Source organism: Camelus dromedarius, chromosome 6 (genome assembly GCF_036321535.1).
Source record: "Camelus dromedarius isolate mCamDro1 chromosome 6, mCamDro1.pat, whole genome shotgun sequence".
Taxonomy (NCBI): domain Eukaryota; kingdom Metazoa; phylum Chordata; class Mammalia; order Artiodactyla; family Camelidae; genus Camelus; species Camelus dromedarius.
The window spans coordinates 46,065,657-46,079,964 of record NC_087441.1 but is presented as its reverse complement, the minus strand read 5'-3'; the positions used below and the strand labels follow the sequence as shown (position 1 = coordinate 46,079,964).

General features: G+C 37.4%; 1 protein-coding gene across 3 annotated transcripts in view; it reads left to right on the top strand.

Annotated features, from left to right (window-relative positions):
• SOBP (sine oculis binding protein homolog) overlaps nt 1–14,308 on the top strand; it is a 158,193-nt gene that overhangs the window by 4,546 nt on the left and 139,339 nt on the right. For 2 of the 3 annotated variants that reach the window (XM_064486809.1, XM_010989615.3), the window contains exons 2-3: nt 8,776–8,914; nt 10,718–10,903. In XM_064486809.1, coding sequence (XP_064342879.1) covers nt 8,776–8,914; nt 10,718–10,903 — 325 coding nt within the window. Of the gene's footprint in view, nt 1–8,775; nt 8,915–10,198; nt 10,596–10,717; nt 10,904–14,308 lie in introns of those variants that run through there. The other variant, XM_064486810.1, reaches the window with a different exon arrangement.

Below are 14,308 nucleotides of genomic sequence, written 5' to 3'. Positions count from 1 at the left end.
CATAATTAATGCACTTACAATGTTTGGCTTCCTTATCAATTGTTCAGCTCCAGGATAATCTGTGTTAAATGTCTCAGGGTCTCCTCTGCTGAAGAAGTTTTCTTTCTGTAAATGTTCTCAGTAAGTAATTTGTATCTAAAATTATGCTTCAGTCCTGTTGCCTGCAGTTAGAATCAGGCACATCTGTTAGAGTTTAGTAGTAAACTCACCATAAGATTTTCTAGTTTGGTTTCTGATGGTCTCCATTTGGCATTAAAAATGACCTGTGTTATTTGCATAGACAATAAAGCAAGTTGCAGAGCTGTGCTGGTGAGTGCAGTGATTTAATTAGCTTGCCATAAAAATTAAAAAAAAAACAAACTAGAGATATCACAGTGTGGGTTGGAAAAGTCAGCATATTTAAGGTTGAAATCAGCTCATTACTAAAACAGGTATACTTCAAGTTTTTCTCCTGAAACTCCATCCTGATGTCAGAAACAGTAAGTCTCAGGAACCTAGAAAATGAATTTGGGACCAGATCTCACTGTGACATTCACAAATGATGTCAGACCTCCCAGGCTGAGCAGTGGTGCAACGTGTGCCATGTGTCAGGGCTGGGACCTGGCCCTTGCCCCTTGGAAGCTGGTATAGGATGTTCCTGAGCCCACCAGCCCTGTCCTCCATGTTGCTGTCAGTTGTCCTGTGCAAGGCTCTAGTCTAAACCCATAAGAGAAGGTCCTGGGAGGGCACAGAGAGCTATGAATTCTGCTCTGTTCAAACTGGAGGTTTTCTGAAAAGAGTCTCTTTCTCCATCTGTGAACCTGTGAGTATGATGTGTGGCAGAGCGAGATTCTCTAAGCCTTATACAACTCGCAGGTTCCAGAGAGGAGGAAATGGAAAGGAACCACTCCACTTCCTCCCGAATCTGAAATAAACATTTGAACTAGAAGAAAATGAGTCTGACAGACTCATTCCCTTCTGCGTTTCCTGCCTCTGTGCTTGCCAAGCACTGCTCTGAGAAGCCAAGCCCTACTCTCCTTGTGTGAAAGACAGACTCATAGAAACCAAGAGGTAACAGAGTTTTTAAAGGAAAGTCAAAAACAGGGCCTCAAAAAAGGCAAATATCAGTGAATGCAAGTGACTGTCTGAAAAAGGAGAGTTCCAGGGAGACAGAGTGTCTTGCTAGGGTGACTAGACTTTTTATATCTTCTAAGAAAGTGTCTTTTTTACTGTCTTTATCCTTCTTTAAAAAAAAATTACTAGAAGTAGTAGAAGGTGGATCATTTGAAAATCTCTAAAGTCTAAAACTTTCTCTTGTGGAATGGGAAGTCAGCCACACTTGCACTCTCAAACTAATAAGATTATTGAATATTTTCCTAAAAGAGAAGGGATTTTACAGGCTAGAATGAAAAAAAACCCAAAACTTTGTTTTTGATGGTGCCAATTGAAACATGTAAACAGACAGGAAAGCCTGTGGTGAGTGAGATTTACTGAATGTATATTTTAGGATCTGTGGACTGATGAGTGTTAATAGCTTTTACATAACTAAGGGACCGTGGAACTCTGTCCTGCTGTAAGGCCAGTGGCTTTGGCATGGACAGGAAAACAATGTAACAAGTCTTGGCGATTTTGAGGCCAGTGCTGCAGCTGTGAAAAGACACAGCTGCACACAGCTGCACACCTGCCACGCCTGCCACAGTGTTAGCCCCAGGGCTGGTCTTTACAATTTCACAGCATTTGTTTGGTCTTTTTAGGATATTTGATGTCCTGGCCATTAAAATAGGGGATGTAATTATTCCATGTCACAACAAGATGATAAAACAACATAGAATTTAATGTGGAAACACATAATTTTGGTTTCATATGACGCTTAAGACTTTCTCCTCAGGTCTGCTCCAGGCCAGAGCTGGATTTTGAGTGTTATGGACATGTCCTTTGTCCTTAGAACTGCATCATAATCATCATGTTGTGGCTGAGAACAGTGCTGCAAAATGACCCAAATGGAGTGCAGTGACCATCTTCAAAGGATTTTGGGCCAAAAGTCTGTGTGTAATTCAGGTGAAAACAATAGGGCTCAATGAGTAATGTCTGCACCAAGAGTATGAATCTGGCCACTCTTATAACAGGCATGTGGATGTGCCTCGAATCGGACATCTGTGGGGAGCAGCTTGTCCTTAGGATACCATCTGATCCGTGGGATCATGAGTGGGGAAGTACTTTGTAGTCTGTAAAGGGCTCTTCCAACATTTCTTTCGCACTATTAAAATTCTCCCCCTTCTTGGTAGGACCATAAAATATTACCGATCCACTAAGTCTGTGTTAAGAGAGATGACTTAAACTCAGCCCTTGGCCAGACCTGGGCATAGACAGAGCTAGAAACAGACTTCTAATCAAGTGTAGTTTCCTACTTTCTACAGAAGAAACTGCCTCCCCCTGCCCTTTTAGAATCTTAATTAGCAAGTCCAGTGATCCTTTTCATAGAAATCTATCTCGGAAGTCAGTCAGAAGCCATGAAGGTGAAAAGGAACAGTCGAGCGCTGCGTAAAATAACCGTAATTCTATTATTCGAACCTTAAGTGGCAGAGATACTAGTATTTTTTTCCTGCCTTGTAAATTGTTCAGGATTGGGGGTTTCCTTTTGCTTTCAAAGTATTCTCTTATGCTTCATTTTCTTGGATAATGTGTGTCAGAATGTTTTGAAGTTAAGTACTGTAACTGACAGATCCTTTTATTGTCATTAGGACTGTGGATATGACTGACATGGTTCTCTATGAGAAGACTATGTTTTAACTAAGTTTGAATTAAAACTATTTTTTATTTTTATAAAAATAGCACATGGACATGACAGATCCAATAGAATAAGCAATACAAATAAGCAAAAAGAAAAACAAAGCCTATAATTTTCCCACCCAGACACAATTACTGTCAACATTTTGATGTATGTCTTTTCATGTCCTTTTCTATGTGTGATGTATGTTTAAAAAAAATGGTCTTATAGTATACTAACCTTCCTTTTAAAGCTTAATATATTGTTAATAGCTTTTCATGGCAGTAAAAATTTATCCATGGCATATATTTTAGTGGCAAAATAGTATTCCATTTTAGTTATTTCATGACTAAGCTGTAATTTATTTAACCAAATTCCTATTGTTTGGCATTTATTTGTTTCTAAGAAAACAACACAGATAAACATTCCTGAACATGCATATTTTAGCACCTATTGCCTCAGAATAGTCCCCACTCTGCTTAGAAATAAAATTGCTGAATCAAAGCATATATACATTTTAAGGCTTTTGTTGCATAGAGTCAAATCATCTTTCTAAAAGTTGAGCCAACTTGAATTCTGAATAGTCTGAGAGTTCTCATTATCAGTGGATATTGCAGATTATTTTAACTTTCACATATTTAGTTTTAGAATCAGTTTTTCTGAATTTTGTTTGATCATTTTTCTATATTTATACATTTAAAAAAATACCTGTGAAATGTATCCAAACATGTTAGCACATCTATTGAGTACATTCTAACTGGTAGGCATTGTGCTGAATGGGGCATAAGGTGAAAAAAAAGTTTCTGTCCCCAAGTAACTTACAGGGTGTTTGGGAGAGATGACATATTTTACTAGCACTGTGGAGGGAAGTAGGACTTGGAGTGAAAATGGGAATTATGTTTGTGGGAAGAGGGAGGGCATGGCTTTTGCCTCATTTGAATGAATGATTGGGAGCTCTCTGAAAACTTTCTGCTTTCTTGGGTAGGATACCAAGTTGAAAACAGATAGACATTCAGTTATGCCAGGTCTGAGATGAAAGCAATCAGAGGAACCTACCCTATATTTTTAAATTTGTTTGGTGTTTTCAAAACAAAGTCATTAGTCCTTTCTGAAGACCTTGCATTTCAGAGGTATTCTGAGACTTTGCAATTACTGTGATTTTCAAAATGACTTGAAGTCAAGTCTTTATTATTTATCTAGTAAAATATTCAATTAAAAACCATTTAGATTGAACTTTGACGTGCATACAGTACTTCTAGTTGAATAAAGAGAGTGAATGTCCTGGGAATTAAGTTCCAACAAAAATAAATTTTGCCAGTATAGAAAGAACTCAGAGGAGTGGGGAAACAGTAGTTTCCTGTCTTTCTGCTATCTTTCTATGACCTTTTTTTGTTTTTTTTTTTTTGTTTGTTTTAATTCTAGGAAGAGATCATGCTTTCAGAGTTAATGTTAAGATTTTCTTCTTTCCTTAGGAGCCCTGGAGGTGAGAGGGGGAATTCGAAAGGGTGAAGAAGAGGTATGGGGATAAAGTATTAGAAGTACAAAGCAATTAGAGTCAGGCTTGCTGTCAAAAATTATCAAATGAGAAGATTAAATTTTAATTGCAAATTTTAAGAACCCATATTCTAATAATACAAATAATTAAGGAGAGTAGGGGCCAATGAGCAAAGCTGAAAGCAAGCAAAGTTTAATGTAGCTAGATGTGTCCTTGTTGGAGAGCTCTTTATATGTGACATTGACATCCTGTGATATGATTTCCTTGCAATTCTTTGATTGGTCTGAAGAAGTAGTAGCTCCTTTGGAATTGCTGACACCTTGGGCTATACAGAATTTATAATAGAAAGAGTTCTGATATAAGAATCAGAAGATCTGTATTTTTGTTCTGACTTTACTGGATGATCTCTCCTGCCTGTCATTTACCTTCTGTATGTTCTCTGTTTCTGTTGTGAAATGAGGATGTCACATAGGTTCATGAAAAGTTTATTGTGGAAATCAAATACCTAATGCATAGGGTTATTGACAGGAACAAGAGAGTTAAAGGATGTGGAAACCCTATAAAGTGCTATAAGAGTGTTAGACATTATCATTATAATTATAGTGACCTATTTTCCAAACCCAAATTGGACCACATGGTATGAGAGAGGATTTTTGTGCCACTTCCAAGGGTGAGAGGCAGTCTGCAAAATGTGATTTGGATGCCAGAGTATTGACATTTCTGGCACATTTTGATGGTTTATGGTAACAGTGATAAAATATTTGAGATAGTGGCTGTTCAGTAAAATTTATGATGTGTGATCACTGTAATTATGATACTTCTTTGCAAAAGGTATTTTATTTCTTGTATAAGTAGAAGCTTTTCAGTTTCACAGAATTTTAGAGCTGGGAGGGGCTTTCAGAGTCTCTACTTCGGTTTCCTGCTCTAAGTCTACAGGAGACAATCTGGGTGAAGATTTGGGGGGAAGCAAATTTTACAACTTCCCTTAGTACAGTGGCTGGTCCTATTATTGAACATTCTTATCTCAAAAATCTCTCTGCATTTTAACTCTTATGACCTTTATTTTCTGGTAGAAAAACTTGAAAACCCTTATGGGCTATAAACATTAAATTCACTTCTTCTAAAATATATTATGTTTCTTGGATGGTAACTGGAAAAACCCATTTCATTTCCTTTGGTTTAGCGCTGTTAACAAGCCCATATAATGTCTATCATCCAATTCTACCTAGAAATGACAAATTTTGAATTATTAATTCCTTGGGGTTCTTTGATTTCTTAACAATAGGGTATAAGACAGAGGTAATAGTCTATTTCTTGTAGTTATACAAGAAACTTTTGTGTTTGTTTTCTCTTTCTTTCATCTTGTTCCTCTTTTTATGAAAGGTTTGGGATTTATGGCTCAAGTATAAGCCTTTTGTTTTCTGCTTTTGCTGTCATACATCAAAACATTAAGGTGTTTATTTTTATTTTCAGTGACAAGAAAGGGAATGTTTTAGAGTTTATTTTCACTGACATTTATAGTAACTCAAAAATCATGGAATAGATCAAGTTCATATTGATTGTTCTGTGAAGCCGCTGAGTTTTCAGCACAAACCATAAACCAAGTGATGCAGTTATGATGCCCAAATAATATGAATTTGGTGTTAATAATCCAGTTGAGGTTTCAGTTTTTACCCAAATGTCTGAAACTTCTGGATCCCACCCCTGAGATTGGTTCTGAAAGGCTGAATGGATTTGCAGCTGGACTAAAACAAACAAATCTATATCCTTGGCTGGGAGGTTGCTCCATGAATTATGCATCTGTAGCCTTTGTGTCACTTCAGAGGTTAGACAGAACCAGTGAGAGAGGCGCCTAAGATACAAATGGTCTAGAAAATTAGATACGATGGCCAGGAGTTACTATGCAAAAGATTTTCTGTCTTTGGCACATTTCTCTTACAGATTGAGGCAAATAGTATACAGACCAATAGGATGACTTGAACCTGGCTTTTAACACTGTTGGGAATTGGTTTTTTGATGCAAGGTGTAATCCTTATCCTTGGAGATTGCTGCTGCCAGACCACCGATGGAGGACCTTGATTTGTGAGCTTAAGGACTGTCATTCTCCAGTCCAAGCACTCAGCTCAGTGTAAGAAATTGGATGTTAGGGGAGACTGACCATCATTAAAGGGATCTCTTTTGATTGAGTAGAGCAGCGTTTAGCCGAATCGTCCTCTGTGGTACTCCAGAAGTTGCTGAGCTTATTACACATATCGATCATATCATCTTTGTGCATTCATGAAAAGAATGTCTATTTAATGTGGACATGACCAGCCATCAGAGAGAATAAATGCCCCACTAAAACTTGATATGGCTGACTGTTGGCCTTGTGGATGGTAGCACTGAATCAATCTGGCTAGATTTTTTAAAATTGCTTATGCATTATAGTATCACAGATTGACCCATTTGGAGCTCTGAGCTCAAGTGGGTACTAAAGAAAAAAATAAAATAAAACCTGGCATCCTGTGGTAGTTTGAAATGGCCGGTTTGTTTTTGTGGAGTCAGTAGTGTAATATCTTTTTTTTATGCAACCCCTGATGAAATCTAAAGTCGTGAAATTCAGGAGAACATGGAACTCACACGTTGAGGCTGTGCACACCCTGGTTTAGCCTGGGTGCTCTGTTTCAGGTATATAAATTCTACATCCCAGTGTAATTCAGCAATGACAGCTTCTAGGGAGAATGAGAAAAGCTTCTTTGAGCCACAGAGAAGGTTAGAATATACAGTTTTTCTAGCTTAGTCTAGGAAGCTCAGGTTGCCTTGCCAATAGAGGTGCCTTAAAAGAATTCATTCAACAAACATTTATTAAGCCCCTACTCTATAACATAGGGTCCTTCTTTTAACTTAAAAATTTTTTTTCCCAGATTTAAAGAGATGTCCTTGACACATAACATTGTGTAAGTTTAAGATGTACAATATGTTGATTTGATACATTTATATATTGTAAAACAATTACCAGCATTAGCTACCACCTCTATCCTGTCACATAGTTATCATTTCTTTTTTTGCAGTGAGAAGACTTAGGATGGACTCTCTTAACAACATTCAAGTATATGATACAGTGTTGTTAGCTGTAGTCACTATATTATACATTAGATCCTGAAATTTGTTAATCTTATAACTGGAAGTTTATAGCCTTTGATCAGTATTTCCCCATTTCCCCCACCCTCCAACCCCTGGTAATCACCACTCTACTCTCTGTTTCTCGGATAGAGATACTTTAATGCACTTACAAGCATTAAGATTTAGCAGTTGTTAAGTTCATTGAAAACAGTCATCTGACAGATTTAAATTTGTCCAACTATACCCATTATTTCCACAGCTTGATATCTATAAGAACAACAATGATTATACCTTACAATTATACAGTTATTCCTCCACCGTCCATGGGGGAGTAGTTCCAGGACACCTCCCCTCCAATCCCCAAATCCGAGGATGCTCAAGTCCCTTACGTAAAAGGTGTAGTATTTTCATTATAACCTACGCACATCCTCCTGAATCCTTTACTCATCTCCAGATTATTTATAATAACTGATACAATGTAAATGCTAGGTAAATAGTTGTAAATACAGTATAAATGCTATGTAAATAGTTGCTTGCGTGGCAAAGTCAAGTTTTGATTTTTGGAACTTTCTGAAATTTTTTTACCAAATACTTTCCATAAATCTGCAGATGTGGATGTAATGTAATGTAATTAAATGTAATGACATTTAATGTCCCTTTGTTCATGCAGATATGGAGGCCTGACTGTATACTGAGTTATAGTTCATAGAGTATTTTTATGTGTTATCCAAAATCTGTACTGGCTAGTAACCTTGAAGTTATTTGGTACTTTTATGTTATTTGTCAGAAGACAATCATAGTGACCTTTGATTTCATGGGGAAAGAATCTGTCACTAATGGAATTCATAAAGCAAATTAGGCTTCGATTTTTAAATACTGTTATAAAAGGGAAAATCAACAAAGGAAACCCTTGTGGCCTATTCACCTTTCTGGATGGTAGTGGTTGACAATTGAGATATTATTTCTTTGCTGAGATTTTGCTTTATGTGATATAAAAGTCATGTTAAGAAACACCACCTGAATTAGGAAGCACTTCTAATTTAAATTAATCTGAGTCGATTGTTTTCAGTTTCAAATCTTTTCGTAGCTGTGTTTGTGCTTTACCTTTCAATATTTTTGTGTTAGTGTGGGATATAGTCTTTGCAGAAGAATATGCCAAAATATGACTTCCTATTCGTAAGCAAAACTGACAAATACCTTTTTTCTTATTATCTCTAAATTGCAAATGTCTGAAAGCCTGTCATAATTGGATGCGTCATCCTGAGATTTAAATGCATGACAATTTTTGAATGTGTTTTGAAAAATGAACACGACTCTAAGGGAGGTAGGGCAGGGCTGGCAGTGAATGGGTAGTGCAAACAGAATTTGATTTATGCATTCTTTTCAAATAGTTATTGATTATATATGTAAGTAGCCTATGCTTCTCTTTCAGAACTTTGCAGAAAACACCATGAATGAACTCCTTGGCTGGTATGGCTATGATAAGGTTGAATTGAAAGATGGTGAAGATATTGAATTCAGGAGCTACCCTACAGATGGAGAGAGCCGGCAGCACATTTCTGTTCTCAAAGGTAATGACATTTAATGTCCCTTTGTTCATGCAAAGAAGGATTAACTATCTCAACCTGCCAGAATTGAGTTGCTTTGGGACTCGTTTTGTTGATTATGCCAATGGTTGATTTAAATGTACATCCCCGGTAGTGTTTTCCCATAAGCAGTATTCCACGGAATATAAAAGCACAACATAAAACAAAAATAGACACAGCTTAATCTCCTTTCAGCAACGGGAGAGCCAGCTAGACAAGGGCTAGGGATCTTAAGCGCTATGGTCCTGCCCACAAACTTATGGAAAGGGACCATATTTACTAACTTCTCCTAGTTTCCCAAGCCCTTTGATTTATCAGTTGTTGAGGACTGGTGCTTTCTGTTAAGTGAAATGTTAGGGTTAGATTTTCAGACTGTAAGAGAGAACCATTGTTCTTTTGGTAATTTCTTCCTCCCCACCCCTCTTTTGGTAGGAATTCTAAAGGAAAGTCCTATTTCTGTTTTATGTTTGAAGTTTTCACCCTTCTCTCATCCCCACAGCCTTGGATAGTGTAAGGAGAGTAAGAAAGTGGTAGAGTAAGAAAGAAATTCTGTAAGAATTTTCATCAAAGCCCAACCAAAGAGTAGAAATTAGCGGTTTGGCAGAGCTGAATCAACACTGATTCTGCTGGTGGGTAGCACCGCCAGATATGTCATGAGGGAAACCTAGAACCATTGGTGGGGATTGATATGGATACTGAATTTATGAAGCTAAATTTGGATCAAGGGTTTGTTTGTCAAAGAAAAGGAGAATATGAGGAAGCAACCCATTTGGGGAACTTTAATAAAATGTGGGTAAAACTAATTGTGTGTCATCACTGGCAATTTGATCAGTATTTGTATTGCGTTCAGAATCTACTGGCATAAACTACTTGTTCATGCATTTTATTTTCAGTCTCTAAGATAGCGCTTTTCCTTCTTATGTACCAAGCAACGAAATGTAAATGAGCTGTCCTGCAGGCATGTGGAATTGAACGTACGTGACAAATTTTATGTTAAGCTTGCTATGAAATTGTACACATCATGTTACAGAGATAGTATCATCAATTTCACTGTAAATGAAAAATGCAAGGCATGAGTTTATATCCCATGAACTAATCGCTCATATACTACTTGGTCTAGGTAAAAATCTTTGCCTCTGGGGAACATGGGAGAGTACCAGGATATGCTACTGGAGGGAAAAAGTTGTTTTCCATGGTTGAGTTTTTTTTTTTTTTTTTAATTCACATGAAAGGATAAAATTCATTATGTTTTCTTTATTACCATTTTTGTTAATTTTTAATGGGTATTAATGGGTTAAATTAATGGGTCTATCCTGTGAAACAACAGGGTTTTTCCCCTCTAATTATTGGCTTCTTTCTCACTGGTTCTTTTGATTATATTATCACCCAAGTTTGTAATATAGTGGGACATAGTTACAGTAGTGGGTTGGGGGGTACTTTTTAAACTTCTCCCCTGGTAGCCAGAGAGCGATACCTGCTATATATCATTTTGTACATGGAAAAGGTTAATTGCCTCTCAATTTTCTATGGGCTTTTACAGTGCTAAAATTCATCACCACGATACAGTTGGGATATTAGCTATCATAGTGGAGCAAATTATAAAGGAGCCCATTGGAAATTTATGGTAACATGCCTGAAAAGGTCCAGGATGGTCTGTGGAGTTCTGGTAAAGTGTTTAAAGATTTGCAAGAAAACATTTTTATTCCATAGCCATTTTACTTGAGAAAATGTGGTTATAAGGAAAATAAGTCCTTTTGTCATATTGAATGTAATTTTTTTCTTTTACAGAAAATTCTTTGCCAAAACCAAAATTACCTGAGGACAGTGTTATTTCACCATACAATATAAGCACAGGCTATTCAGGGCTTGCCACGGGAAATGGACTCAGTGACTCACCCGCAGGGTCAAAGGATCATGGCAATGTGCCCATTATTGTACCTTTAATTCCGCCACCTTTCATAAAGCCTCCGGCAGGTAAGTCACTACTGGGGCTTCCCATGATAACGACTTATAGAAAATTGTTTTAACCGACCTACGATAATTATTAAATATTCAAGTTAATTTTGGAAAAGACTATTTTAAGGGACTTTGTAGATAAGAAATATTAGTGCCTGTATTATTTAAAATAGTATTGTTTTTTAAACAAATTCCCCAATCTACAACTGCTTAGGCTGTCAGTTTTCAGCTGACAATAAACTTTTCCTATCCCTGGCTATAAAAAAAAAATTTTCCTTCTCTGAAATCATGTTTAAAGTTAAAAAAGGATGAACTAATTTAAAAAGTAAGATATAGACTGGCTGGTTAGCAAGAACAAAAGTAACCATGGTTGAGCCGGGTGGTGGTGCAGTGGGGACCACGTCTCCTCTGAATTTTCTGAAGGATGGGGCAGTTTGTAAAGCATGTGTGGCAGGCTTGTTCCTCAGTGTGCCTTCTTCTAAATCCACTTAAGAAACAACCTGGGTTAGCCATCTCTGCTACAGAGTTCTTTTTAATTCCTGGAAAGCTCTCTTTGAGAGCTTAAAAAAAAAGTGGAGATCTGACTTTCACTTGCATGAAAATATAATCAGTGCTTTTATATTTCCAGAAAATTAGATGGTGGTGTATTAAGCTGGATGGCAGTGGGCTGAGCATGATGTGATATTGCAAGCTAGGTTACAGTTATGCTCCACACAGACAGAGGCGTTCAATAATATTGTATCTGGCTTGCTGTAAAGTGTTAGAATTATGCTAGAATGATTAATTGCTATACTGGTTATATTTCTGTATGTTGAATTGAACAATGATAAATACTGCATTTTGATAGCAGTACTTATTGTAACTCACTAAAGGTAATGCTTGTTTTTTGTTTGTTTTTTTTTGTTTGCTTGTTTTTCTAGGGAAGATATGTGCTCGGTTACATTTCCATAAACAATGAAGATATTTGTAGATATAAATTCCTGGGCTTATGTTATAGATATATTTACCGTATCTTCTAAGTGTTACTAACATTTTCTTTCATGATATGGGCACATTCTCTTGCTTGCCTGCTACATTTTAGCAGTAAAAGTGTCCTTTCATACTGAGGTCCTCAGATATGTTATCAAAGTCCATTTACCTATCAAAATCATTTGTAATTGTGTTTGTCTACTAAATACTAACGTTATTTGTATATCATAAAAAGTTTGTATTTCGAATGACATTATTCTCTTCTGGTTGATTATTTTGTGGTGCTGAGGGGCCCAAATTTATCTCCCAAAGGTCAAAGGACATATTTTGCATAGGACAACGGGAGAGAAGGGTGACTAATTTTGTAAATGTAGGTTCCTGTTTGCATGTAGGTCCAGTGGCTTAGGTGAGTGAAGCTGATGATGAGGGTATCAATAAGGCAGAGTGACTAAGTAGAAAGAACACGGGCTTCAGATTCAGACAGATTGGGTTCAAATCTGGGCTTTGTCATTTGCCAGCTCTGTGAATGTGGACAAGTTACGTAATTTCCCTGTCTGTAAAATGGGGATCACAGTTTCACCTCATGGGATAATTGTAGCCACGAGATGAGAAAAAGCACTAGCATAGCGCCTGCCACACGAAGACCATTTAGTAAACACCATGCCTCGTTTTCTTTTTTATTTTTTCAGTCCTTATTCTGCCCTAGAGTTATCATGCACATAATGTGTGCATAAAAAGGTATGCATCCAAATGAAAATTCCCCTCTAAGATTTATTTGAGCAGAGCAAACAGCTCTAGAAATTAGCATAGCTGAGGCTATCATGAGTTTGGCATGCCAAAAAACCTGCCCTGGAGTTTCCTGTTGAGCCAGCCACGTGGAATTCAAGCACACAGCTCCTATTTAACTCTAATTCCACATCAGATCAGGAAATAAATATGCAAAGGATAGAGGCCAAAAATTGAGCCTTGGAAGCCTTAGATGTAGGAACTCTGAGGAATTAGAAGCCAGAGTAACAACACCAGCGGTTTTATACTGTCTTCCATGGAACTCCAAGGTGCTCATCTGTTGAAAGCAGAACTTGGGGAAGGACATGTTTAATTTTCTGTATCTGCTCTAAACCTTGACTTGGTCCTACTCCAGGGTTCTATATGACAAGACCAAGATACACAAAGTTTCTCTGCCTTCAAGGAGCTGACTCTGTTATTCCCTAAGCAAAAACTTAGAGGAGAGGTGAATTTTTGATTTAGTCATGTTATCTGGTGCAGTGGTCTGTAACCTTTTTCTGTAAAGGGCCAGATAGTATTTTAGGCTTTGGAACTATACTGTCTCTTTCATGACCACTGAGCTCTGCTGTGACAGCAGAAAAGCAGCTACAGATGATACATAAACAAATGGGTGTGGCCGTGTTCTAATAAGACTTCATTTACAAAAAAAAGGCAGTGGGCCTGGTTTGGCTCAGGGACCATAGCTTGCTGACCCTGGCATTAGGGTAAGATTGGCAAAAGTCTCGTGGTAAAGGAAGGTGAATAGAGTTTCTAAAAGTCAGGCCATGAGCTTTGCCAGGGTGCTCTGTGTAATATCAAAAGGAAGGGACAGTGACAGAGCAGAAAAATAGCAGTTTCCAGGGTGTGTGGTGGGCTCCGGCACATAATAGATACTCTATCAGTGTTTGTTGAATAAATGAATGAATGATATTCAAGTTCCTCTTGCACATGCATAATAAGATAGTATGGGCTGCTTTGTTGTTCTCTGAGAAAACGCTAAGATCATGTTTGAATTAGTTCCAACCTGTCTGACCTTGACCATAGCCTTCCTGACAGTGAGGTATTTATCCATAGATAAGTATAAAGTCTACACATTGTTCAAAAATTTCCCACTAGTTAATCATTTCAGTTCTTCCTTTTGCTAAAACCTTTCCCCGAATTGTTATTCAAGGTAATCGAGTTGAGGGATGCTCATTGTCAATTTTCTAGCCATATATAGGTTAACGTGGCGTTCCTGCGGGACACTAATAAATGATACAATGGCGAGGAGCAAAAGGCCCCTTGATAATCAGCCCCTGAATAATTAAGAGTTGAATGTATCCTGCATGTGTCCACCTCTTGGGATAGGGGAGATGAGGATTGTATGTATGCTTTGGATTCCTGGGAAGAAAATAATGATTAGCGTTCAACTTGTTCCTGTTGTACTATAAACCTATAAGCTATGTGGAAATGCAAATAATACCTTATGCCTGTATCAAACCCTGTACAGTTTATGAAACTCATTCAAATTTATTATTTTATTTAATTTGATCTTTACAATAACCCTGGTAAATAGCATTTTAGGTATCATTAAATAAAGAACTGAAGCTCAAATAGGTTAAACAGCTTTCTCAAGGTCAGGTGGCTTCTAAACACCTGAGTCAAGACTAGCAGTAAGGTCTTCTGACTCCCAATCCAATATAAAGTTGC